Here is a 26,820-nt window from a genome sequence, read left to right as displayed (position 1 = left end):
CAAGGCCCCGGGTTCGGCCCCCAGCTCTGAAAAAAAGAAAGAAAGAAACAAACAAACAAACAAAAACACAAAAAAAACCCCACAAAACTTGGTTTCTTACCTCTAAAGAGCTGCTAACCTTTCTTCTAATGACTGTACAATGTTTTACCTGTATGTTCGTGCCTGGTGCCCAGACGTCAGAAGACGAGCATCAGAACCCCTGAGACTGGAGTTACAGATGGTGGGCTGCTACTCAGGTGCTGGCAAACAAGCCAGGACTCAGGACTGCTGAGTTACCTCCAGTACCCCCACAACTACCTTTAAGGAAGACCAGCTGTTCCTTACTATTTCTAACTATGTAACAAGTAACTCAGATAAGAGACGGCTTACTAGGCAATACACACAGTACGAACTTGTTTTTTTTTAATATTTTTTGAGATTTATTTACTGTATATAAGTACACTGTAGCTGCCTTTGGACACACCAGAAGAGGGCATTGGATCCAATTACGGATGGCTGTGACCCACCACATGGTCGCTGGGATTTGAACTCGGGACCTCTGGAAGAGCAGTCAGTGCTCTTAACTGCTGAGCCATCTCTCCAGCCCAAGAACTTGGTTTCAATGCCTTATTTTTGTGCACATGCATTCATGTGTGAAACATTCGTGTGTGTATGTGTGTCACGATACGCATGTGGATGCTTGAGGACAACCTCAGGTATCTCTACCTTCCCTTCCTTGATGCTGTGAGCCCCGGTTACCTTGTCCCCAGGTTACCTTGTCCCCGGGTGCCCAGGAATCCTTCTGCATCCCAGCAGGTTCGAAGAGATTACAGACACCGGCCTTTACAGAGGCCTGGAGGATTGAAATTTACATCCTCATTCTTGTCTGATAAGTGCTTTACCCATTGAGCATCTTCCCAACCTCGTAGCTTCCTCTTGGCTTATGAAAAGCCAAGACTTGAGTAGGGCTAGTGGCCTGGACATCCAAGACTCGATCGCACTATGGCCAACTTCAACCAGGAGTCAGTGTAGTAATGACGTACAATACTAGTTTCCATAACCTAAAGTGGGAAATCTTCACCCCACTCTAAACAACTTATGGGTAAGTAGGTGAAGTTGGTGAAGTAGGTCTCTTCTAGTGGCAGTGCCAAGAAACCCTTTCTACTCCATCTCTGAACTCCAGAGCACCACACAATGGTATCAGGAGGAATTGCTTAATTTGTTCAATTAAGAAAACATACAAGGGCGGGGGAGATGGCTTAATGCCTGAGAGCACTTGCTGCTCTTCCAGAGAACCTAAATTTGATTCCCCCGCATCCACATCAGGCGGCTGAACAGCATCGCTAACTTCAGGTCCAGGGATCCGATGCTCTCCTCTGGCTTCCAAAGGCATATATTCAGACATATGCGAAATTACACATAAAAATAAATATATACAGAAAGAACACAGGTAGATACCACAGAAATAAACTTTACAGGATGGCTCACATAGTTCTTCATGTGTGTGTGTGTTCGTGCGTGTGTGTCTGTCCTTTCTGAATAAATGTGGTCATGTTAGGTTTCAGTCTTATGGTAGTAAAAAGATTTGCTGGGTCAGGAAACCTAGTGTGTTAGAAGATGCCATTTCACAACGAGAAAGCCAATCGACCAACTGGGCCGCCCCCAGGATTGGCTTACATTTCAGTTCCCTTCTTCTTAGCTTTAGTTTAGGTGGGCACTTTTAGGTGCACAGAGTATCATAAACACCCCAAGTTTATTTTAAAAGGTCAAGGCTGTAATCTCTTCCAAAATGTCCCTCTTGGCCCATTCTTTTGAGGTTGTCTAACTCCCAAGGACAGGACCAAGTACATTGGGCGTACTTAGTGTGACCAACTCTACCGTACATGTGACAGTCAAAGCAAAAGGAGTTACTGCTGAAGAGAAAGTGGGGGTGATGGACACAGGGGCAGAGAGGCATGGTTCCCCTACTTTAGTTAGAACCCGGGTGGCCTTGCCTTGGGGACAGTCCTAACCACAGGTACTGGCATCCTGTGCTAAGAGGTTTTTTGCCTGGTAAAGCTCCTTAGAGAATGCAGGTCACATACAAACAGGCATTGCAGACCCTTGTTTCCTTTATTACTACAAACAGGAAGCTAAGAGAGCTCTGAACTTGTTTAGGGAAGCCTAGAATTGGGCCCAGGTAATAAAATACACAAAGAAACTGTGAAATCACGAAAATACATTTCTTAAAAAAGCTTTCAGGTATTACACACAAAAGCAAACAAGTTTACCTTAAAAATATCAATTATCACAACAATAGCCTACTTCTAATTATAATTACTTCTTCAAGCAACATTTGTCTTTGTTTCCAAATACAGCAGCAGGTGACAAAACCTAGATCTTCCATTGCTTATGGTATAAACATATGTCTCAGACCACACTTCAGGCAGCTTAACTTAAAATGCATAGACTGTAAAATATATCAAATTTGACATTATTCAGTAAATGAAAAAAAATCATAATTTCAAAAAAAAGTATTACAAAACTTTTTATAGAGCACATATAAAAAGTAGTGTCTACTTCATGACGTCAGTGTCTGTCAACCAGTGGCAGCTGGGCCTTTTACTTTGTACACTTGAATAGTTGTACTGATGAACACTATAATCTTGAAACAATGTTTGTTTTTATTGTTATTTTTGAGACTTGATTTCCCTTCATAACCCTGGTTGTCCTGTAATTCTCTGTAGATCAGGCTGTCCTTGAACTTGGGAGATCTGATCCCTCCAAGTGCTGGGATCAAATGCATACGCCACCACCACACTTGGCTCTTGAAAGATACTCATTTACACACATGCACACACAACCAGCTTACTAAACCAGTCACGTGCCTTTAATCTCAGCACTTGGGAGACAAAGTTTTTTGTGAGTTCTTCAGCTATATAAAAAGCTTAAGGTTAGCCAGTTATGTGGCGAGACCCTATTTCAAAATACAAAACAAACTGCCACATTTTAAAACATGCCCAAGACAGGTCTGCTATCCTCACTGAGAGCTTGATGGCTGGTAATGGCGCCTCACCCGGGAGCTCCTTGAGCAGAGGGAGCAGAGCTCCACCCCAGACATGCACATGCTCAGTCCTCAGATGGGGTCCGCACTAGAAGCATAGACTCTGTCCCAACTGCCAGTGTCCACTGCTGTCGTAGTTGGCAGAGCTCAGAGCGTCCACTGCACTGATGCAGCTGGTTTAGTCAGGCGTATGCTCCTCTAAATGGTGGAAGGATTGAAAGGCCTACCGAACTTCCAGACTGTACAATCCTGGCACTTGAGAAAGCTAACTCTAAGTCGCTCAGGGCGAGGCATACATGGCACCTGTTGTTTAAGTATAGGAAACCACGGAAAATGAGGCAATATCTTACCAGAAACAAAGTGGGGCTGTCTCCAACCTATAGCTTCAAAAGCTGTCTAGGTGAAGAGGCCACACGTGAGGTGAGTCATGAGAAAACAGACTGTTCACCTCTACTGACACGGAGACAAACCAAGGCAGGGGGAAGCTTTGTAAAGAACAGAGCATTGCAAAACCAAAGACTTCAACTTCACAAAAACTAGCCTTGTACACATTTCAATTATCTTTATTGTACTTATTTAAGAATTACTGTGAGGCCATGTCGACAAATTCTGTATAATTTGGGCTCCTTTAAGACCAAACACTTATTGACAATGTCTCTTTTCAGAGGACCAGTCATGGCCTCACTCGCACTGTGTGCTCTAAAAGCAGTGTTAGTCTTAGGTTAAAACAAACCCAGAAAACCCTTTCCAGGGATTATTTCATTTGGCTACCTTTTATTCATTTTATTTTAACTTTTCCTGATTCTATCTTGAACCCAAAAAACCCTACCCTTAAGGCAACAAGAGAAATGTTCTGAAAACAAAACAAAACAAGAAAACCTACTCTCTTTGATTTCCACTCTCACATTAAATAACAATAAACCCAGTAACCCCCAATTATGCAGTTGTGAAGTCCTAAGAAACCAGAGTTTAAAACTCCGTCCGGAGCACACCACACAGGGTGGGTTAAGTTCCCTAACAAGAATACCAGTGACCCACAAAGAGCAAGACCCCCACACCGGCTGACGACCTTGGCCACGGATTGGTGGAGAGGCGGACAGTCTTGCTGGTAGCAGGGCAGTGTTCACGTTCCAGGGCTCAGATGCTCAGGTTGGCAGGCGGGTTCCATGTCCAAGAAGCTCCCAGGGGAGAATCAGCAATCTTTGTGGGAGTCCAAAAGTCGCTACTTCAGCAAAGCCTAACAGGACAGCATCCAACAGAGAAAGCAATGGAAGAACTCAAGCGTGCCCAAAGGACCATTCCTCCTGGGTGAGAGGAGCTCCTCTACCCACATAGCTTGGGCCTCTTCTTATACTTTAGCGACACCCTGTATTAGTAAGTTTAATTTAACCATTATACCTACTTCTGCCAAAAACGATAAAATGTTTCCTTCAAAACTGCATGGAGGGGGTTGGGGAATTTAGCTCAGCGGTAGAGCGCTTGCCTAGCGAGCTCAAGGCCCTGGGTTCGGTCCCCAGCTCCAAAAAAAAAAAAAAAAAGAAAAGAAAAAAAAAAAAAAAAACCCAACTGCATGGAGCTCCTAGGATAGGTTTCTTGCTCTGACAGAGCTCTAGAAAAAAAAAATGTTGGCACCAAATGCACTTAAACCAAGTTTTAAGGCTTAATTAAGAAGGTATCTTTGGGGGTTGGGGATTTAGCTCAGTGGTAGAGCACTTGCCTAGCATGTACAAGGCCCTGGGTTCCCCAGCTCTGGGAAAAAAAAAAGAAGAAGAAGGTATCTTTGATAAATCTACGTTTTAACCCACACGGCAGAAGACCAGCAATATTTTGTGTAGTAGGAGGAGCTCACATTTCAAATGACTCTTAGTTATATGGGGTGTGGTGGTTGTGGGGTGATTAGAAAAAGTATTTGACTTTTGTCAAGTTGTAGATTCTAACAATAATCCATGTTATTTTATATTTTGAGGGCATAGCTATGCTTTAAACAAATATCAAATGTTATTCAATACACATAATCACATTAACCACACTTGAAATGATTCACTTCCACATATTATCTGATTGTACCCACGTGATGGTCTACATATCCAAATACATGAAGCAGGAGCTGAGGTGCAAAAGTTCTTTCACAAATGCCCTCAACCAACAGCGAAACCAGCCATTATATATGCTTTCGTGTGCATATACATATACTTCAAAAGGCAACACGCCATTTCTTCATCCACTGTCACCTTAATGGTAAGACTGCAACAGAAAAGAAGGGGAAAGAAATCAACGTCTATAACTGCTGGGGTCTCTGAACACCAGAACCAGCAGCAGAACTGCTGGAACACGGCGTAAACTGGAGTCACGTGAGATTTCTGAGGACCTGAAAGAAAACTCCAAGAATTAAGACAGGAGTCTTGTGACCTGTTTCTTCAAAACACAGGGAATGGTTCTTAAGATTCTGTTTTTGTGCCCCTTCCAGATGTAGCAGACTCAAGTGAGTTTACTTCTGATTATCCACTACAACTGGCTACTGTTACTTCTTTATGTCTCTACGGAAAACACTTTTGCTTCATTCGGCTTGCTCCATCACGCGGCTTGCCCTGGTGACTGTACATACATATACTCATATAAATCTCTTAAACCCCAGAGTATAAATTGTCTGAGGGTCTGATTAAAACTGCTATTGTGTGAGACTGTAGGCCACCTCATCTATAATTCCATTCTCCTAGGAGCCACTGTCTCTAAGCAGTGGGATGTGGCACTCAGAACAGGAATCCGAAGGCAGGGATGCTCACAGTTGTCTAAGAATAATGGGGCAGAAACCAGCAGAGGCTTTGTCTGATGCAGTTTGTGCGCCATTCTCTTAACGAAAGGAGCACACGTACTCAGATCCAACTATTAGATTGTTCGCAAGCACTCCTGGTTTCCGGAAGAAGGAACCTTTAGGGGAAGGACATAATTAAAGGTTTAAAAAGGCTCGCACTTCCTATGGACCTACCACTCTGTACTGTTACTGGTATCCTTTTGGTTGGAGTAATACGCCGAGTTGCCATATGATTTTTCATTTAATTGGCAAAATGGTTCTAAGTCCTGCCCAATTTCTTCCAATGGCAAATGTGGCTCATAGATGAAGCCCATGAAAGTTCGCCGACAGGACTTGAGAGGCGACCCCGGGAACGTCTCGTGTGGAATGCTAAGAGGGAGTAGTAGATGGGGACCAGCAGAGCATCAGAATGTACCTGCAGAATCCCTTCCGGATGCTTGGTAAGGGCTGACCTGGGACCTGACCCTGCTCTCGTCTTGTAAGACTCAGACAAGGTCCCTGGCTCGGAGCCCTACGCTGACTGCAAAGGGCTGAAAGATGCTCCTGAGAAATCAGAGGGGAGCAAGTTCAAGTTTTAGTAAACAGCTGGCCTTTGAGAAAGCCAGAGATCAACAAGGAGTCACACCTCAGACAGGAAATGCCATCGGCTTTCTGAAGTGTTGTGGAAATGTAAGAATCTGCAAACACGGAGCAAATCGGCTGCTTTTGAAACCTACACTCTTCAACACAAAGCCAGACTCTTCACCAGTCACTCGAGAACAGGTGGAAAATGGGCACACGGAATTCCTTTTCTCCCTGGAATTCTCTCATTTTTTCTTTTTTTCGGAGCTGGGGACCGAACCCAGGGCCTTGACGCTTGCTAGGCAAGCGCTCTACCACTGAGCTAAATCCCCAACCCGAATTCTCTCATTTTTAATCAATGAATGTATTCTCTCAAATCATGACAAAATCCTCTGCTGTGTCAATTCTGCACAGGTCTCAGCTCCTGAGGCAGGCTTTCCCTCAGGCTTATGCTGCTAGCCACCTCCAAAGAGGAAGAGCTGCAACCCTATGACAGAACTCATATGCTACGTACAAAGGGCTCGCTACTGCACTGGAAAGGTGCACAGACCAGACACTGCGCAGTACGTTATCAGAACTGTTATACCACAGAAGCGCTCATTAGACAAGACAAGTTAAAACAATGACTTTCAAAAACCATTATGAAATAATAATCAGCCATGCCTACCTCAGGAATACCTAATTACGCACTAAACAATTTATTTAAAGTCCCACAAGGAGAGATGGCACTGGACAGTGCTCACATATTCAGAGGCAAAAGAAGAAAGACAGAAATCTGATTCCAGACTGAAAGAAACATTTGTGTATAATGTGGAACCTTCACTGCCTTTTAAACTTATTTTCCCCACTGAATTGTTTGCTCTGGGTATTATATACAAGAGGATAAGCCTTTGGAATGGAGTCATTTACCACAAGGGCCTTAAAATGCTAACTGCTTATCTTACCCTTCTTACTCAATTAGTGAATCAGGAGAGGACTTGATGTCAACCACTGTATGGATTTGATCCTGGCTGTGTATTATTATATGGTCCTCAACAATCACGTGTCCAGAAAACCTGGAGAACATTTACTACACACCAATGCCACTAAGACTCTAAATTATGAGATCTGCATCAGTTGGTTATCAAATTGAGGAGACTGAAATCTCAATTATTGTTATTACTTTATATAACCACTGGATATTTGGTGCAATTCACCAGGCAAATGTCTTTCAGACTATGAATAAAGGGAAACAGCCACGAATAAAGATTTCTACTAATAATAAAGCTTTTATTGGTCTGAGAGATATAGGGTCTGATATTACTAATTACAGAAAAAGACTGGCCCTTGAAGCTGGCCTGTACAACAATTACCTTGTGAAATAAAAGGTATTGGTTCTCGGGGCTGGGGATTTAGCTCAGTGGTAGAGCGCTTACCTAGGAAGCGCAAGGCCCAGGGTTCGGTCCCCAGCTCCGAAAAAAAAGAACCAAAAAAAAAAAAAAAAAAAAAAAGGTATTGGTTCTCATTAACGTCTATTAACCTGTAACCTCTATTAACCAAGGTGTTTAGCTCACGTCTGTATAACTGAAGACAGGAAAACTGCTGCTTTAAAACCTTCCTTCTTACCAGTTCCTGTCAGTACTTTTGTGAGAGATGTCTTAGAGCAGTGGGGTGCTCACTTAACCATATACTCTATGGATGGAGCCTACAAAAATCCTATGGGAAAAATGAGTCCCCCTGTGGACTGAACAGTGGCCTTCAACAGGGCAGAGACACCGCACAATCTTTGGTTGAGGAGCAACTTCAGAAAGGGCACATGGAGCCATCCATCTCCATCTCCATGGAGTCCCCTAGTTTTGTGATTAAGAAGTCTGGGAAGGGAGGTTGTTAACAGATGTAAGGGGAGTTAATTCTATGTATCCCATGGCAACCGGGATTCCTCAGTCATCTGTTACCTTCTTCTTGGCCTGAACTGTAATTGATCTGAAAGATCTTTTTTTTTTTTTTTTAAATCATTCCTGTTCATCATGAGAGAAAGTGTTTTGCTTTCCCAATACCCTATGTAAATAATGGGGGCCACACTGAAGATATCAGTGGGTAGCACTCCTACAAGGAACAATGATCCCCTACTGTATGACAGGTCTATGTAGATAATCTTTGCATCCTATTAGACAGCGTTATCCTCATTTCTGTATTTCTCGTTATATGTATGATATTCTTTTTGCAGGACTTAGCGCGGCAGAATTAGAAAATGTTTTGCAAATTTAACCAGAAGTATTTATCCGTATCTTGGTTAGGTAAAAAATATTTGAAGGTGTAACAACAGCGGCAGTTAAATTGTGACTGGAATGGAATTCTACTACTACAAAGGATGTTGAACAATTATAATACCAAGTGCTGGATGCATTCAAAAATCAATTTCCATCTGACGGTGTATCTGGTACTGCTCAGATATTAGCCGACAAACTGTCTGGCATGGATCCTAGTACTGCAGTAGAGTGTGGCTCGTGGCCGGAGCAGACAGTGGCGTTCTCCTTATCAGCACTGTGTAGTTGGCACTGCTGGACTGGCTATTCACAAGTGCTGCTTTCATAAGCACACTGTAAAAACTCGGACCTTATGGCAAACACTTTTAGAAGCTAAATTAAAAAATAAAAAAAGGAGGAAATTGTAGAGAAATAGCATGAGATGACTACTCCCAGGCTGTTAGGTGCAAGGCGACTTAAGGATACCTATGAATCCAGAACACTGGGACACTGAGAAAGCAAACTTTCTCAGCAGAGAATCCTGATGTTCTGTCAAGTAAGCTGCGGGCCTGAGGAAGCAGCCTTCATGATCATCTTCTCATGAGAAAAATCTTTTGCTTTAATTAAACTAAGCAACTCTAAGAGTTGCCCGGCTGATAGATTTCTTGCCCTGAAAGGTCTGGGGGGTCTGAGGCACCTCGAATCCAGATAAACTATTGCTAGAGAAACAGAAGCTGTTGAATTAGAAGCTGTGGGAAATTTTCATTCTGCTTGCCTATAAAAGATGCTAGAGAATTCAATCAAGTAAGCAGTGGGTCACGGTTACTCTGCATCCTCTGTGTCCCGATTACTGTGACCCTACCCAGGGACACATGTTGACAGAGCTGGACATGGTTTGGATCCCTGATCTTAGTGGCAGAATATTACACACAATGCTTTCTAACCTTACTGTATTGATCATTTGTTCACTTATAGGATACCTGTGCATCAAATGATAATTAGATTTATCAACAACATCTCAAAACAAAACTACTCTGGACATCTTGGGTTTAAAAAAATCAAAATGGGGAAGATATCAGAACATGGTCTAAGAATGGAATCATGTGAGACTTCTGAGTGCTTATGAGAAAACTCCAAGAAACCAAGTCTCGTGACATCAGTTTCTTCAAAAACACAGAAGTGTTCTTAGACTGCTTTCATGCCCGTCCCAGGTATAGCCCATAGGATAAGTTTACTTCAGCTGCTGGGACTCACAGGCCTCTATAGAAAACATGGATTTTTCTGTGAGTGCCTCATCCAGCACACATGGCTTGTTTGCCCCAGGCAGAGGTGACAAGTGGCGATGTGCAGGAGGCAAGGCAGCTCGTTCAACATGACGCAGTAGCTGGCTGCAGAGCCCCACCCTAAGTAGTTTGGGCAAATCTAAGCACAGCACAACTTGGTGAAAAATTCCCTGGCAATAACTCAGTCCATGTGCACAATGGCGCTTAAGACAGGACTACATAACACTGGAAAAACACATGACATTTTCCATAAAGATGCATTCTATAGATTCACAAGTTCACCGTAAGTGTCTGGGGAGGGCTCAGTGTGGTCTTGGCCACACAGACAGGTTATTAACACCAGGTTATTAACCACATCTACTCCCTGTCTTCTGGGAGGAAACAGGTTAAAGGAGACAACCCTGTGTGTTTAACATTCCTGGTTCCCCTGGCGCTGCCACAGCTCCCCGTCTTTTTATTTTTTTAAGGAGAAAATTGTGGCAGAGGTCAAAAGCTTTGTCCATCCGCACAGCTAGTCTAATACAGGCAAGCATAACAGATTGTAAGAACAGCTTACAGAGGATCAAAGTAAGAGGAGAGACATCTGAACTATGACTGACAGCCACTCAAAGGTACCTGCAAGATTTTCTCTTTATGCAAAGCATTGACAACTGACAGTATGAGAAAAGCCTGACACATTAAAGTACCACATACCAGAACAGTGCTGACAGCTAAGATTACGTCTGAGCAACAGATAATCTACAGCAGCTCAATTTTGTTAAACTGTGGTTCTCAATTCCCCTGTATCTTGACGGATTTCTGCTAATATGTTTGTTGTATATTAGCAGTTTTACTAATCATACAGGCCATCTTCGAAACGTCTTTGTATTACAGTAATCATTTCTGGAACTGGCAATAAAAAAAGCCACAGTGGCTGCTCGCACTGCAGCCCGCAATCGGTGTAAAGAAGCATCACAGTTTTCAGGGAGGCTCTGCTCTCGATTGCAAAATAGATGCAACGTGGCCCAACCCACACAAGTCTTAATGACCTGAAGGAAGGGAAGTACAAGCAGCACTTTCTTAAATGAGGGGAGAAAAGGTCCACCCCAAAGGCGGTTGTTTACCAGAGGTAAGAGTATGATTAGGGGTGAAATTGCAACAAGGAGGGATAAAGTACATTTAAAGCATAAACAATGTGAAAAACCAAATCAAAAAAAAAGAAACAAAACACCACTGACTGGACTATCAGAGGAATCCCTTCGAATATGGGCACTCTGTCCTGTCATTTGTAAATAATTCGTTTGAGTAACTCCTGTGCCATATAAATTTCCTTTTAAGAGTCCAGGAATAGGAGCTGGAGATGACTCAGTGGTTAAGGGCAGTGGCTGCTCTTCCAGAGGTCCTGAGTCCAATTCCCAGCAACCACATGGTGGCTCACAACCATCTGGCGCTCTTTTCTGGCCTTTAGGCATACATGCAGGCAAAACACTGTATACATAATAAGTTAAGTCTTAAGAAAAACAAAGCATTTAGGAATAGACCACTGGTGTCTCTTCTGATAGAAGACTGCTCTTGGTGACTGCCATGTGGCACAGGAAGCCAGAGGTTATTTTCTAAACCCCTGGTAACAGGCGGTGTCACTTAGGTACAATAGTATCAACTTGAGTAAGCGACATCAACATCAGTAATTCCTGTTTTAATCTTCACGTAACTCTAATTCCCATTATCAGAGCCTTTAAAAGAGTACTTAGTTATGCTCAAACCTGTTATTATTGTGAATGGGCTGATCAATTAGATTAGTCCCACCAAAATGTGCAATTAAATATTTGCATGCCATCTTTTGTCCAGACAACTGGTCCCAAAGGATTGAAAAAAACAACCCTAGCATGGCAGACCGACATTACACTATCCCCCAAGCAGTCAATTGGGATCTGAACGGTCATGCTGAGAATTAACATGTAATATAGTTATCAAACACAACAGCATCATTTTTGGGTCATTAGTATTGTATCCTTGTTGTTTCCCCAAGGTCTCGGCTTGATAAGTCAAATTCTTGATGTCTCCCCAAGTTAGTGGCTTCCTCTTCCTCTTGGGGTGTCTTTTCCTGACGGGTTTGTCATCTGCCTTCAGAAGCTTCACCTGTCCCGTGGACTCTGGGGAGCTCTTCACCTGTCCAGTGGACTCTGGGGAGCTCTTCTGGTCAGAATCATCAGAAAGGGAGCCACCTGGGACTTCATTCACTTTCTAGAAAGACACAAGCATAACCTCGCCCTGATGTTAGGTGAACATCAGCCCTTTCCACTGACTACTTTCTAGATCTTTTGTTTAACATACACTTTAGGCTGTATCACCTTCAGGACGAAATGCTTTGGGGCCACAATAGAAGGAAGCATTATCCTTTAAAATGAAAAATGTAAAGGTAGCGTGGCTATGTAGCTGGCTGTCTCTACCCTATTGCCATTTAAATATTTGATGGTGTTGACCCTGTGGATTGTAAGGGATTCCTGTAAATGACTGATATTGCATAAATTGCAAAGTTCTTTAACATATTTGCTGGAATAAGCAGGACTATGATCAGTTTTTAGTTGTACTGGGAGTCCTAGAGGGAAACGTATGATAAATGAGTAACAGCATCCAAGGTTTCTCCCCTGTGAGCAGAAGCAACAATTATGTTAGAAAAAGTACCAGAATATTCTGAGGTATGAGTGGTGTCTGTTTGACAAAGATTAGACTCCTTTAGTGGATGGAAGTGTGTGATAGAACAAGGTAGCTTCCAATGCTCTGCTAAGCTTGCTCACGAGGCAGAAAATTGTCCCTACTAAGATTTTTCTTTTGATGAAGTTCATGCGATCTTTGAATGACCTGAAAAGAAAGTATTATGGACGAGGAGGTGGCCAGCACATTGGCTTGAGCATTAGGGGATGTTAACAGATCTGGCAAATTAGAATGAACATGAATACAAGTTTTAAAAAATATTGAGTTTGTTATCCTAAGACATCTGAAGGGAGATAAATAACTGTTAACCGTAGCAGGCTTGGGTAAGTCTTGCAGTTTCTAGAACAATTTGAGCACGATACGCAGAAACAGTTAAAACAGTCAATGGCTGAGAAACACCGAATACAAGCTGACTGATTATGGTGAGTTCAGACTGCTCAAATCTTAGAAGAGAGTCTTTAAGATAATGAGCAAGGTGCTAACGTTGTCTGCCAATCTTATTTAGCGGCACTATGATTTCTGTAGGCCTTTACCAGTAAGTTGTTTAAGATATGTCTTTCCTGTCATAAGTCTATTTCTTATAAGTAAGGAAATATAGATCATTATAGAAAATGCCATGCACAGATTCCTATGCCATTATTTTGTTGATATATAATTCCAGGAGGCGATGAAGAAAGTATAAATAACTGATAAAGAAGTAAGCCATTAATTTGAAGATATAATGCTACCAGTTTAGCACCCGCATTATTTAGTAATATACAGAGGTAGGAAGGGAGGAGGCAGTATGGCTTAGTAGTCAGTTCTGGTTCAAACTTTGGGAGTCTGATGCTGAATAGTTTATTTTAGGCACATTTAAGCACAGCACAACTTGGTGAAATTTTCCTAAAAATAAATAACTCAATCCCATGTGCACAATAAAGCTAAGGACATAACTACATTGAAACTCTGTTAAGTACACCCATTTTCCATAAAGATGCATTCTATAGATTGACAAGTTCACCGTAAGTGTCTGGGGAGGGCTCAGGGTGGTCTTGGCCACACAGACAGCACAAAGGTCACCAGTTATTAACCACATCTACTCCCAGTCTTCTGGGAGGAAACAGGTTATACATCTCCTCCTTAGAGGAGACAACCCTGTGTGTTTAACATTCCTGGTTCCCCTTTGTGTTATCTGTGAGCACAAAGACCTCCATACTTCTGACATATAATCAGTATGTGTAGTTACTGACTCTTGGTGGTGGCTTAAAATAAACTTATTATGTTACTTATTGTGACACACTTTGCAAACATTTTTTTTTTTTTGAGGAAAGAACATGCATCTATCAAGAAGCTATACTAATAAAATCTCGGAGGACACCTCATTAGGAATGTTTCTCTTTACTGCTGAGACAGATGGGTTATTTAATTACTCAGTGTGGACATCTGCTTAGCTACCTGATGATGGGAGTAACAGACTGCTTTAGAATAGTGGCCGGCTCTAAAGTCCCAGGGAGACCTGTGTGAGATGGGCAATGTGTCCCCATGTCCTCTCCACAACTCAGACAAGCTTGTTCTTAAGCGGCAGGCACATCAGCATGATGCAGTAAAAGGACAAAGGATTTGTAGAACAGCCCATGGCACGCGCACTTTAGTCACCTAAGGGTGCGAGGAGCACAGTGCGGTGTCCTTAGGCTCTTCCTTTTCTATCTTCTGCCCTTTGAAATGCCACACCTCACCTGAACGTCTCACATTTACTCAGTTTATAGATCACACCCTTTTAAGTACTGTATTAGAAGGTCTCTATTCCCAATGACCTTTGGTTGAGCCAGCATGACTCTGACTGCACAGGTAATAACAAGCAACACTTACGTGGGGGCCACCAGGCATTGGCGGAGCACCAGCAGGTCCTGAAGGCACTTGGTAAGGATTATTCAGAGTAGGGTGGGGTCCTGGCGTGGGGTATGATCCTGCGGGGCCAGGATATGGTGCTGGTGGTCCCCAGGCTCCCGGTGGCACAGTGCCCCACGGAACAGGCGGTGCTCCCGACACTGGAGGAGGAACAGTGGGGTATGGCCCTGGAGATCGATACGGCATATTAGGATGCTGCCCCGCAATTCCTGGTGCCCAAGGTCCAGAAGAGATGGATCCCCATGGACCTAAAGTACCAGCTGCAGCTGGATCTGTGGGCGCACCGTATGGCCTAGGTAGCTCTGGAAGGGGCATATTTGGTGTAGCGTATGGCCCTGTGGGGCCAGGGCCTGGCACAGCAGGGGCTGGATAAGGAACACCAGGTGGGGGACATGATGGTCCAGAAGGAGGAAAGGGTCCTGGGGGTGGTCCGGCTGGAGGCATGGAGGGATACATTCCTGTTGGTACTGGTCCAAAAGGCACAGTAGAGGGTGCTGCACTACTCGGTGGGAGTCCAGACGGCATTGCAGGGGGGGCGCTTGGATTACTCCAAGGGCTGGAGCCTGGCCAGCCCTGAGGAGAATGGCCAGCTTTTGTGTTGGTCACAGCAGGCGTTTTGGCAGAGGACTGTTCAGGTAGCGCATCTGCCAACTGTAACACAAAATGGGTGAGCGTCAGCTCTCTTCCCCAGCGGTGAGTCAAACCAAACACGATGATAATCCCATACAAACCATGCACAATACCTAGGGATCGCAAGCCTCTACTCATCTGAGGACCTCCTCTTAAAGACCTTGAGATGTTACCTCACACATTAAAACACATTCTTTTTGAGAAGGTTTCATTGTAGCCCAGGCTGACCCTGAACTTTAAAAACAACTTATTTGTATTTATTCTGTGCATGGTGGTTGGTTTGTTTTGCCAACTTGATGTAAGTTGGAATCATCTGGGAAGAGTGAACTTCAATTAAGAAAATGCTTCTACTAGACTGGTGGCCTGCAGGCAAACCCTGGGTATTTTTGTGATTAATGTCCACTGTGGGAGGCATCATGCCTGGAAAGGTAGTTCTGGGAGATTCCTTAACAAAGGAAGCTAAATGTGCCTCCGAGAAGAAGCCAGGGTTCCTCCAAGGCTGATGTTCTAGTCCCGGACTCCAGACCTTGCCCTGAGTTCTGCCCTGGCTCGGCGTCATGATGGACTACAACCTGTGGGATGAAGCCGACCCTTTCTCTCCTACGTTGCTGTTGGCCATGCATCACAGCACCAGAAAGCAGGCTAAAACCATGTGCCTCCATGCATTTAAACGCAGCACATGCATGCCTGGTGCTGGCAGAGGCTAAGGCGGTTTAGGTCTCCTGGAACTGGAATTACAGGTGATTATGAGCCCCCTGAAGTATAGCGGGGCCCAAACTCAGATTCCTGGAAGAGCACCAAGTACTCTTAACCACTGAGACATCTCTCTAGCCCCAGCCGTAAATTTGTAATCCTGCTGCCTCTACCTCTCAAGTGCTGAGATTATAGGCATGTACCATGCCACTATGTCTGGCTGATAACTCTCAATAAATGTGCAAGGTAACATCTCAAGGTCTTTAAGAGGAGGTTCTCAGATGAATAGAGGCTTGTGATCCCTGGGTATTAGGATTCTAATATTACTGCCAGACAAAGAGAAAAATAACAAAAAATTTCATTAAAGACTATAACCATGCCTAGATACTTTACAACCAATGATCCCCCTCCCCCCCGTGTGTGTGTGTGCAGAGACATAGGCAAATCACTTGTCAAGGTCATGTCTAGTGGCTGGCGGGATGGTCCCACTTGTAATTCTAGCTTTATGGGATCCAACACATGGTCTCCCTCTAAGGTCACCTGCACACTAACACACATACATAAAAATAATTCTCAAAGTCATACACCTAAGAAGTCCAAGCATGTATCCTTTTAAGAAAAAAAAAAAAAAAAAGGATGGGGATGGTTTACAGTAAAAACTATGCTTTAAAAGTTTTTTCTCTATTCATAAGGAGAGCGGGTCGGGTCTCACTGTATAGCTCAGGCTTGCCTGGAACTCACACTCTTCCTACCCCAACCTCTATAGGGCTGACAACATTACAAGCATGCTCCACTTTTCTCGCCAGAACTAGGCTTTCCATTACAAACAAACAAACACTTAGCAAGGTTCAACTTACCGAAAATTCATCTGACATTTTCCTAAAAAAAAAAAAAAAAAAAAGTCAAAATTAGTGTTTATACTTTCTTATACGTTTTAGAAGGGTTTTATTTTACATTTTACTTACATGGAGTGTCTCTGTGTAGCCCTAGCTGTCCTGAAACTCTCTTAGAATGCACTGAGATTCCCCCTGCGTCTGCCTCCTGACCGCTAGAATTGTTTCCTTTTAATAGGAAAAAATTTCTACAAAAAATACGATCACCATACCAATTTCATTCTTCTCATGATTGTATATTATCTACCATGGGCTACCACTGCCCAGGATAATCTCAAATTCCTGACTTCAAGTGATCCTGCAGGGGCTAAATCCTTTGTAGAAACCCCTTCAACCTTCCACGTGGTCAAGTATGCATCAGCTCGGCCAGACCCACAACGTACTGATCGATCCCTCCCTCCCTCCCTCCCTTCCTTTTTGGTGGGGAGGGACTACGGGGTAGGGTGTATTTGTTTTACAACCTCCAGGCCATAGTCCATTACTGAGGGAAATCAAGCAGGAACCAGTGTTATAAACGGAAGTAGAGGCCATGATCAAATGCTGTTCAGTGGCTTGCTCGGCTTTTAAAAAAAAATCTTATTTTTGAGATTATAATTCGATCATTTCCCTTTTCCCCCTCCTTCCTCCCAAATACCCCCGCTTGCTTTTTCAAATTCATGTCCTCTTTATAAAATTGTTCCATATGAGAGTGTGTATATGTATGTATGTATGTATGTATGTATGATGTATGTATGTATATATACACATACATCCTAACTCTGACCTGCTCATCTGTGTGACGGTACTGTGTGTGTGTGTGTGTGTGTATGTATGTATGTATACACACATACATCCTAACTCTAACCTGCTCGTCTGTGTGACGGTACTGTGTATATGTATGTATGTATACACACATACATCCTAACTCTGACCTGTTCATCTGTGTGACGGTACTGTGTATATGTATGTATGTATACACACATACATCCTAACTCTGATCTGCTCATCTGTGTGACGGTACTGTGTGTGTGTATGTATGTATGCATGTATGTATACACACATACATCCTAACTCTGACCTGCTCATCTGTGTGATGGACTTGTTACTCTGACTTCTGTGTAGCACAGATTCTTTCAAACATTGGCACAGCAAATAGACACTTCTCTCAAATCTAATTATGCAGAACCAGGAAAATCACCAGGAGGGGATCACAGCCAAACATGTAAGCTTGCCTAACCTGGCACAACTTATGCAAACTTACGCTGTGACCAAAATCTCCTGTTCCCTCTGGATATCACTACAACTTGACAAACTGCTTTAAATCATGACTGAACTCAGGCCTTGATTACATCCACTTCCGTGAATATTCTGCGTCACTGGATGATGGAGCACTTGCATCACTTTACCTATAACCACAGGACCAGAGATGGCATCCAGGGCTTGTCTGTGCTAGGCCAGTGCCCCAATCATCCTGTATAGACCAGACTATCCTTGAACTTGCTATGTAGAATTTCTGATCCTCCCACTACAATGCCTGGATATGTGGTGCCCCATCCAGTAATCAACACTGGATAAAGTACAAAGATTAAGTGTTCACCTTAAGGTCTGGTCACTCTAACAAGATACACTTCTACCTTCCTAGAAAACGTCCACTCCTCTTCGGTCACCTGACCCCTGCTGTCATGTTTTCGTTTGCTTTTATTGGTCACTGACTTTGTAAGACAGCAGGTACCATGGGAGATCATTCCTCCTTGATCATTTAATAATTAGTAGTAATACGTCACTCCATCTACACCATTTTGTCACATGGAGTTGTTCTGAGACAAGAACTTTCTGCAAAGGTCCTTTTAACTCTATTAAATGCTATTTCTTTTGGTATTAAAATTTTTAATGTTTTGTAGCTTATTAATCTGTTCCTATTTGTGATCTCAATTTTGTGCTTAACAAAGATAACCAGGGCTAGAGAGATGGCTCAGTGGTTAAGAGCACCGACTGCTCTCCCAGAGGTCCTGAGTTCAATTCCCAGCAACCACATGGTGGCTCCCAACCATCTGTAATGGGATCTGATGCCCTCTTCTGGTGAGAAGACAGCCACAGTGTACTCATATACATGAAATAAATAAATTATTAATAATAAAAAGATCACCACTTCAAGAGTATGCTTGTGTTTTAACATATTTACCATTTCTTAATTCTTCTAAGTAGTAATTAATAATCCAGTCCTTCTCAATGGAACATGCTGCTTCCTGCCGTCACTGACAGTAGCGTTCACGGAACGTTCACTGCAAACAGGGACATTCTCTGCGATGCGAACGTTATTACCACCCCAGCTCACAGGTGCAGACACTGAGGTGGACTTGTTTAAGCAGAGCAGAGATTCAAACGCAGGCACAGCCTGACCCCAGCTGACCAGGCAGTAGATGCAATTATCTCACAGCCATGGAGGGCTCTCCCCTGCCCATCTGCAGGAAGCACTCACATTTAACTAGGATCCCTTTGCATTTTAAACACAGTTGTGCGAGCTACCTTGTAGTTTCTTCAGTTATTCCTGAATTTCATGGTTACTTTTTCCAGTGTTTTGTTTTGGTAAGTAAGAACAAAACATCAGATCTCACCCAGAACAAGGCATACTCTGATATGTGCTTTCCTTTTTAGATAGGGTGTCACTGTCCCCAGGCTGGGCCTGAACTTGGGCTCAAGCAGTCCTGTCCTAGCACTCTGAGTAGAGTACCAGGGGCCCAACGTGCCACCACAACCACCTTGGTGTACCTTTCTTTTCACAGAGGTTTCGAACTCCTTTCCGTGTGGATGTAATAGCTCCTTGAGCCATATTCTCCGACTGGTTACTCACATCTGAGCAGAATATAACTTTTGAAAGCTATGACATAACTGGATTACTTTCTTCCCTGAGAAAGTTTTTCCAGTTGACTCTATAGTTTCCAAGCAATGGCTTTATCGTATTTTCCCAATACCAACAGATCTTTCTCTTTTGCATCAGCGAGGACTCAAGTAACAAAAGGTTAAACAGTGATGGTAGTATGTGGATCTTGTGATCAACGCTCCTGAAAAGGTTTCTGATGTTTAAGCACTATTGTTTTTAATTTGCGATTTGGAGAAAAAAAAAACCAAAACCAAAACGCGCCCAAGTTTTTGTTTAAATTGTGTGGGAATATGCTCCAAGAAGAATGCCTTAACTCTCGGAGTATAAACTGCCTGAGGTGGTGACATAGGTGGACTACTGTGTGAGACTTGGCTTATCTCACTCATTCACTCCTTTTCTCACCTATTACATTCGGACCAGTCCCCCCCCCCACCTCCCCCACCCCCCGCTCCCGGCATCCACTCCTCCCTCTCCTTTCAGAAGAGAGCAGGCCTCCCTCCCGAGGATTTACATGGTATAGCAAGTTACAGTAAGACTACGCACACACTCTCTTATCAAGGCTGGAACAGCCAATCCAATGGAGGAAAAGGGTCCCCAAAGCAGGCCAAAGTGTCAGCCAACCCCTGCTTCCACACAGCAATGGCACACATGCAGAGGACCAGTTCAGACCCATGCAGGCTCCTGATTGTTCAGTCTCTGAGCCTCTGTGAGCCCTGGTTAGCTGATTCTGTGGGCCATGTCCTTTTGGTGTTTTTGACCCCTCTAGCTCCTACAATCCCTCCTCCCCATCTTCCTCAGGATTCCTGGGCTCTGATCATGTCTGGCTGTGGTCCACCTCATTTACCAACCCCATTCTTCTAGGACCCACTGCCTTTTTAAATTTTTTTTAAACATTTATTTATTATGTATACATCATACAGCTTTCTGCCTGCATGTATCCCTGCAGGCCAGAAGAGGGCACCAGATCTGATTATAGAAGGTTGTGAGTCACCATGTGGTTGCTGGGAATTGAACTCAGGACCTCTGGAAGAGCAGTGTTCTTAACCACTGAGCCATCTCTCCAGCCCCCCTCCCCCCCACTGCCTCTTGAGCAGTGACAAGGGTACCCAGAAATGCGACTTGTTCAATTTTGGGCCATGTGGCCATTAATTCAGACTGTTATCCAAGTGTTTAAGGAAGATAAGAGGGTATCAGTCACAAGGAAGAGATGGTTAGTTCCTTGAACAAACTAGATGACCAAACCTTAAAACTTTTGGTAAAAGAGGCAAAAAAAATGACACTTGTTCTATTTAGGCACCATCTAAAGTAAAAACAGTGTCACCGATAGCTATGCTGGTGACGACTCCCCCAGCTTCCTTACTGGAGTCTCTGTGAGCTATGTGTCCTCCATTGTCTGACAATGACCCTGGAGCAGAGGGGGAGGAATTCGATGATCAATTTAATCTTATATGGACTTAGGAGAATCTATGGAAAGTCTACAATCTAGGCAAGCTTAACATGCAAGGAGACAGGATTCATCTGCCAACTCCTACCCAGCCTCATTGGTATTTCTTTCTTTCTTTTTTTTTTTTCGGAGCTGGGGACCGAACCCAGGGCCTTGTGCTTGCTAGGCAAGCGCTCTACCACTGTGCTAAGTCCCCAACACCTCTCATTGGTATTTCTAATGCAATTTCAACAAAATAAAAATGTTTATATGCACTTACCCATCTATTTAAAAAGGGAGCGATGGTACTGTATAGTCCTCAATACTCTCTCTAAAGGCAGCAAAAGAGCTTTAGCTATTCGAATCCTGACTTATTTTAAAGTATTTAAAAAAAAAATCCTGTAGATTCTTCATTGCCTTTAAACTCACTCATTCTCCTTACTACATGGTTTCCTACAGGTGTTACATAGCACAGAGGATAAACCTTTGGAATGGATTCATTTATACCACAAGGGCCATAAAATGCTAACTGCTTATCTCACCCTTCTTACTCAATTAGTAAGTTGGGGGATGACCTGATATCAACAATTATATGAGTTTGATCCTTGCTGTATTATGTTACCCATAACTATCGGTTTTTACAGAACTCTATGGATTCTCCAATTTCATTTAGTGATTACTATGGAAGGAGATAAAATCATCATGAAGCTGGTAAGCCATGGGATTTTCTCATTCAAACTGAATCTGTGATTTAAAAACTTGACCAACCTTCTCACATTTCACAGGCAGATACTTATCTATTAATAACTCAGCCCAGCATGTGGGAGTGGCTGTTTTGATCTAATCATCTATTATGGTGAACTCATGAACCCATATTGTTCCAGACCCTGCTTATGTTGTAGGCTTATCTCCATCAATAGAAACTGCTTTAATTCTGTCTTCACATTGTTGTGCTTCCATTACTAGAAGAACGACAACCTCTGACTGACATCCTGCACGCGTTCTTTGTTAAACACACGCACACATGTTCTAACTCACCTCACTGGTATTGCTATAGAAGGAGATAAGCCAGCTGATGCACTAATACGCCCCATTTTTACTTTTCCAGAAGAAAACTGGGAAAGGTATGCATCTGTCATTGCATATGGACACACTGAAACACTAAAGATTCTTCTCCGGTTCCTCCAGCCCTGACCACTAAGGTCAATGGTGAGAGCAAGGAGACGATGTAAGTCACTAGAAAGAGAGCAAAGTCCAACTAAAGGGCAGAGATACTGACCACACCATCCTAAGTCTGCCCACCTGCTCATAACGTGGCCCCATACACAAGGGAGAAGTTATTTACTAATGAGTCCATGTCTGTACTTGGACCTTCGGGCCATAAGAGACTCATTCATCTGAAGGGACTGCATTTAATCTTTCCTTGGGATTTAAATCACTTCCTATTTGCACAGCAGAGCATAGCATTCCTATGTCTACTAAAGGCAGGTATGGGCTGACGGTTTACAAGATACTAGAACTACTAATTATAAACTTCTTTTCAAGCTATTCTCTAAATTACTCTTCTTCTTCTTCTTCTTCTTCTTCTTCTTCTTCTTCTTCTTCTTCTTCTTCTTCTTCTTCTTCTTCTTCTTCTTCTTCTTCTTCTTCTTCTTTTTTTTTTTTTCCGGAGCTGGGGATCGAACCCAGGGCCTTGTGCTTCCTAGGCAAGCGCTCTACCACTGAGCTAAATCCCCAACCCCTCTTCTTCTTCTTCTTTTTTTTTTCTTTTCTTTTTTTCGGAGCTGGGGACCGAACCCAGGGCCTTGCGCTTGCTAGGCAAGCGCTCTACCGCTGAGCTAAATCCCCAACCCCTCTTCTTCTTCTTCTTCTTTTTTTTTTTCTTTTCTTTTTTTCGGAGCTGGGGACCGAACCCAGGGCCTTGCGCTTGCTAGGCAAGCGCTCTACCGCTGAGCTAAATCCCCAACCCCTCTAGATTCTTCTAATCAATTTAATGTAACCAATAGTGCTGGACATGGTTTGGATCCCTGATCTGAGTGGTGGAGTATTACTAACAATGCTTCATTGTTCTAAGGCTACTATAGTAATCATGTTGACTGATAGGATATTCATGCATCAAATGGTAATTAGATTTCTCTACAACATCTCAAAAACAAAACCACTCTGGACATCTTGTGCTAAAAAAAAAGGGAAGGATGATGTCTGACCATGGTGTAAGAATGGAATCATTTGAGATTTCTGAGTTCTTATGAGAAAAATCCTAAGAAACCAACACGTGCACCCAGTTTCTTCAAAAACACAGAACTGTTCTTGGAATGAGTTTTTGGGCCCCTCCCAGATACATGAGGTAAGAGTGAGTTTACTTCAGATTACTCATTACAACTGGCTACTGTTATTGTTTCTATGCCTCTATGGGGAAATGTTCTTGGTGAGTACAGAGTTGCCCTTATGATTGGACACTTTACTCATGCATAGACTTTAGTCCAGCTCATTTACTGGCTCCATTTTCCCAGGTCCCACGCTCGACAGCAGTAAACAATACTGATGTTGATTCTTATCATAATAAGGCTTGAGCTAGGAAGCAGAATGTTACAAAACCTAGATTTTCTCAAAAGCCATATAAAACGCCCAACCACACTATGACAAGGTGGATGTAACTCTCGGCCAAGAGTCCTTTCAAGGTTGGGTGAGACAGTGTACATCTATAACATTCTGGATGCCTTGGTACTGAGGCAGGACTGAGAACTTGAGGCTACCCTGTATGTTACGCAATTACCAGCTTTTAGTTAAAAACCCTCGCATTACTATTTAACTGTCAGATTGTATGCATGAAAGTAAGGCACACACGGATATATTGGGAGTTGCTCTCCCTGCTTCTCTAGCTTCCTTCCCCTTTTAGACAAGGTTTCATTGCTTTCAGAGTGAAAAACACTTATTACTTTAGAGTAAAAATAGAAAACACGTGTAAATTCCCTTTGCAAGTCCCAAGAAGAGAAAAACACAGCATGTCAGTAGACTTCATGGTCTTTAAGGAAATCATCCTCAAAGTTTAAGAAAGCTAAAAATCCATTGGGTTATTGATGATAATTGGCAAGCAATTCAGAGAAACTAAGGAAAATCAGGACTTTTGTGATTTTTGTATGGGTGAGTGTGATAGTGTTAATTCTGAGATTCACCAGCGAAAAACCAATCACACTATTTTGGGCCAAATTTGAAGGAAGCTTTATTAGGTATTAAATACTGACCAAGCGATGGGCTTTGGTCAGGAACACTTCCTAGAACTTCCAGCTCAGTGGCCTGGAGACACATGTTGTAGGGGTTTTTATGGACAAAACTCACTGGCACCATTCTTTCCCACAAGGCTTTATTATTTCCCAAGAACTACTCTTAGCATTCCAGGAAGTTACTGGGTCCTTGGATGGGTGGGGCTTAAAGGTTAATTTTGAGTACTACATTAGCATATATTATATTGAAAGCAGATTCTGATTAGAATTGTTAGCATTTAGTACTGGGTAATTTACCAGATTATATTCCATTTTATAACTGGGTACCTAAAAAAGTTTGGAATGTTTTTGAACACCTAAAGTTCACAGTAGAAGCTCTTATAATTTATTCCGACTCACTGGAACACAAGTTCCAATCCTGCTGGGCTTTAGAGTAATTGGTGGCATGGCATGGGCATTCTTGAGAAGTGGTGTCTCTGTAGATTGGAATAAAAGTAAGAGTAGAAGGTTAAAGACAGGCTCCAGGGTAAGATCAGTTTGTATAAAACCAGAGAGAACAGTCTGTGGAAAAGCAGAAGCAGTTCGGGTTGGCTGGAATACCAGAAAGCAGTAAGAAGTTTTAGCAGAGGGCTTTGGACAAGAGTCCTAATACTTTAGCTCACTTGACCGAGTCAACTTCAGTTTCTTCATAAAGTTAGAGTAGGCGGTGATTCGTGGAACCACACAGGGCTGCATCTGACCCAACTAAAACTGGAAGACGGAATGAGCAACAAATACCCAATTCTCTCCTCTTGTGATTTTTAACATTTTAAAAAGGTATACATGGGTTTGCTCACCTCCATGCAGGTTCCCAAGAAGGCTAGAGGCGCTGAATTCCCTGGAGTTAGGAAGCTGTGAGCTGCCTCATGTGAATGCTGGGACAGAACTCCAGTCCTCTGCAAGGACAGCGATGGCTTTCAACCTGAGCCATCTCTCTCCAGCTCCTCTTTCTCACTCATACACATAGAACAAAAAGACTACCAGAGTAGACTGCCTGTCTGGCCTACCGTCAAATCCAGGTCTCTGAGTCTTATACGTAAGAGTAAATGGGTATTTTTCCACAGATTTGCTGAGCCTTATAGAAATCTATAAATAAATCTTTTAAGTCACTGCCTGACACTGAGCAAAAAACTCAACAAAGATTAGCTTTTAAAACCGATACAACATGGCCCCAAACCTTTGTCTATTTTCAAAGCAGAAAACTTTAAAAAATATACAATCTCCTAAGTATTTATTTGGTGGCAAAAGCTGACCAGACATTATTTATCCATTTCGTTTTCCACTCACCCCCAGCTGTAGTCTGAATATTTACGATATTTGCATTTTTTCATCCCCTAAAGTTTTGGGAATTTAGGACCTTGTAGCAAGCCAGGCTGGCGCTTTATCACCTAACTCCAGGCCCACCCTGTACAAATACTAATAACTGATTAACAGTCCCCGAGTCTATGGCTGTTACTGCCCCTCTATACTAACAATCACAGAATCTGAACACTGCTGAATTCCTAAGCTTACTGGCCCCAAAGGCTCAACCTCTCAGTTAGGAGAAAGAAGCTGGGCACCGATTCCTTCTGTAATCAAAAAAGGAACATTCTAACTTCTGCAACTGCATTAAAAAGTTTTTGAAGCAAATTGTTTTAGAGAATGGCTCCTATACTCCACGAATGAGAAAACTGCCCTCCTCCCCACCCAAGGAGACCCACTAACAAAGACTTCTGAAGGCGACTCGGTAATGAGGGTTTGGCTTCAGAACAGGCCTTTAACACATGGGGGATGGAGGGGCCCAACACGTGTGTATTTCTGTGAAGTAGGCTGTAACATATCTACGGTGGGGCCTGGTTTTGATACTTCAACTTCAGGATTAGTGAAGACATTACTTTCGGTTTTCAAGGCAGGGAGGGAAAAAAAAAAATGGTTCAAGCGTTCTAGCTGAGCCCAGATCCTTCAAAAGGAAAACGTCACTCAGCCCATGGCATCTTCTGTCCCGGGTAGTCATTTAACGAATGGGTAATTACGAACAGCAAGAATCCTGTCACACAGAATTATCAGGCGCCAGACCTCCCCGTAAGGGTCTCCCCTCCACTGCCGTTTTTTATTAGAAATTAGTGACTAGGATATTGGTGGAAGGGGTGCCAAACAAGCTGCCCTTTAGGGTTAAGGGAACAAAGGGAATCCGGGATCAACCGGAGCGAACCAGCCCCAGGCCGGTCACGCCGGCGGGATGTGGGGGAGGGTCGCCCGCTCCCGCCCTACCCCCCAAGTCTGGCATGATGTGGGCGCCCCGGAACCCGACAGGAGCGACATTAGACCTCTAGGTCGCCTGGTCCCCGGTGGATCCTCCCCATCGAAAGCTCTAGAGCCTCCAGGCCCCCGGGGACCCCGCGTCTTCGCATCATCTCCCCCCAAGCCTCGCGCCCCACCGCAAGCGCCCGAGCGGACTCACCCGGCAGGATCCGAGTCCTAGGCGCGGCACAGTGGCGACGGTGAATCCAGAGAGACGGGCAATGGAGAACCGCAGGAGGCCTGATGGACCGAGGCGGCACCGACACGGCTCCTCCCGGCACCGGAAAAGGAAGC

At 43.4% G+C, this 26,820-nt stretch overlaps 1 protein-coding gene across 2 annotated transcripts; it reads right to left on the bottom strand.

Moving 5' to 3' along the window:
* Positions 1–392: 392 nt before the first annotated feature.
* On the bottom strand, positions 393–26,820 carry Mapk1ip1l (mitogen-activated protein kinase 1 interacting protein 1-like). 2 transcript variants are annotated; one of them, NM_001401662.2, is made up of 4 exons: positions 26,687–26,820; positions 16,665–16,686; positions 14,446–15,135; positions 393–12,126 (listed from the first exon to the last, which is right to left on the bottom strand). In NM_001401662.2, exons 2-4 carry the CDS (start codon positions 16,680–16,682, stop codon positions 11,803–11,805), a joined length of 1,032 nt encoding a protein of 343 aa, NP_001388591.1. In that variant the 5' UTR covers positions 16,683–16,686; positions 26,687–26,820; the 3' UTR covers positions 393–11,802. The 2 variants fall into 2 exon arrangements, with proteins under 2 accessions (NP_001388591.1, NP_001101843.1); NM_001108373.2 differs by having other exon boundaries at positions 393–5,266.

This window comes from Rattus norvegicus, chromosome 15 (assembly GCF_021556685.1).
Source record: "Rattus norvegicus strain SHRSP/BbbUtx chromosome 15, alternate assembly SHRSP_T2T, whole genome shotgun sequence".
In the NCBI taxonomy this organism is placed as follows: Eukaryota; Metazoa; Chordata; class Mammalia; order Rodentia; family Muridae; genus Rattus; species Rattus norvegicus.
Note: the sequence above shows the minus strand (reverse complement) of the source record. Positions and strands in the feature narration are given on the sequence as shown.

Coding starts and splice junctions, on each gene's coding strand:
- Mapk1ip1l (NM_001401662.2), bottom strand. Junction 12,127..14,445: donor CAATGCCTGGTGGCCCCCAC/GTAAGTGTTGCT, acceptor GTGTCTTTCTAG/AAAGTGAATGAAGTCCCAGG.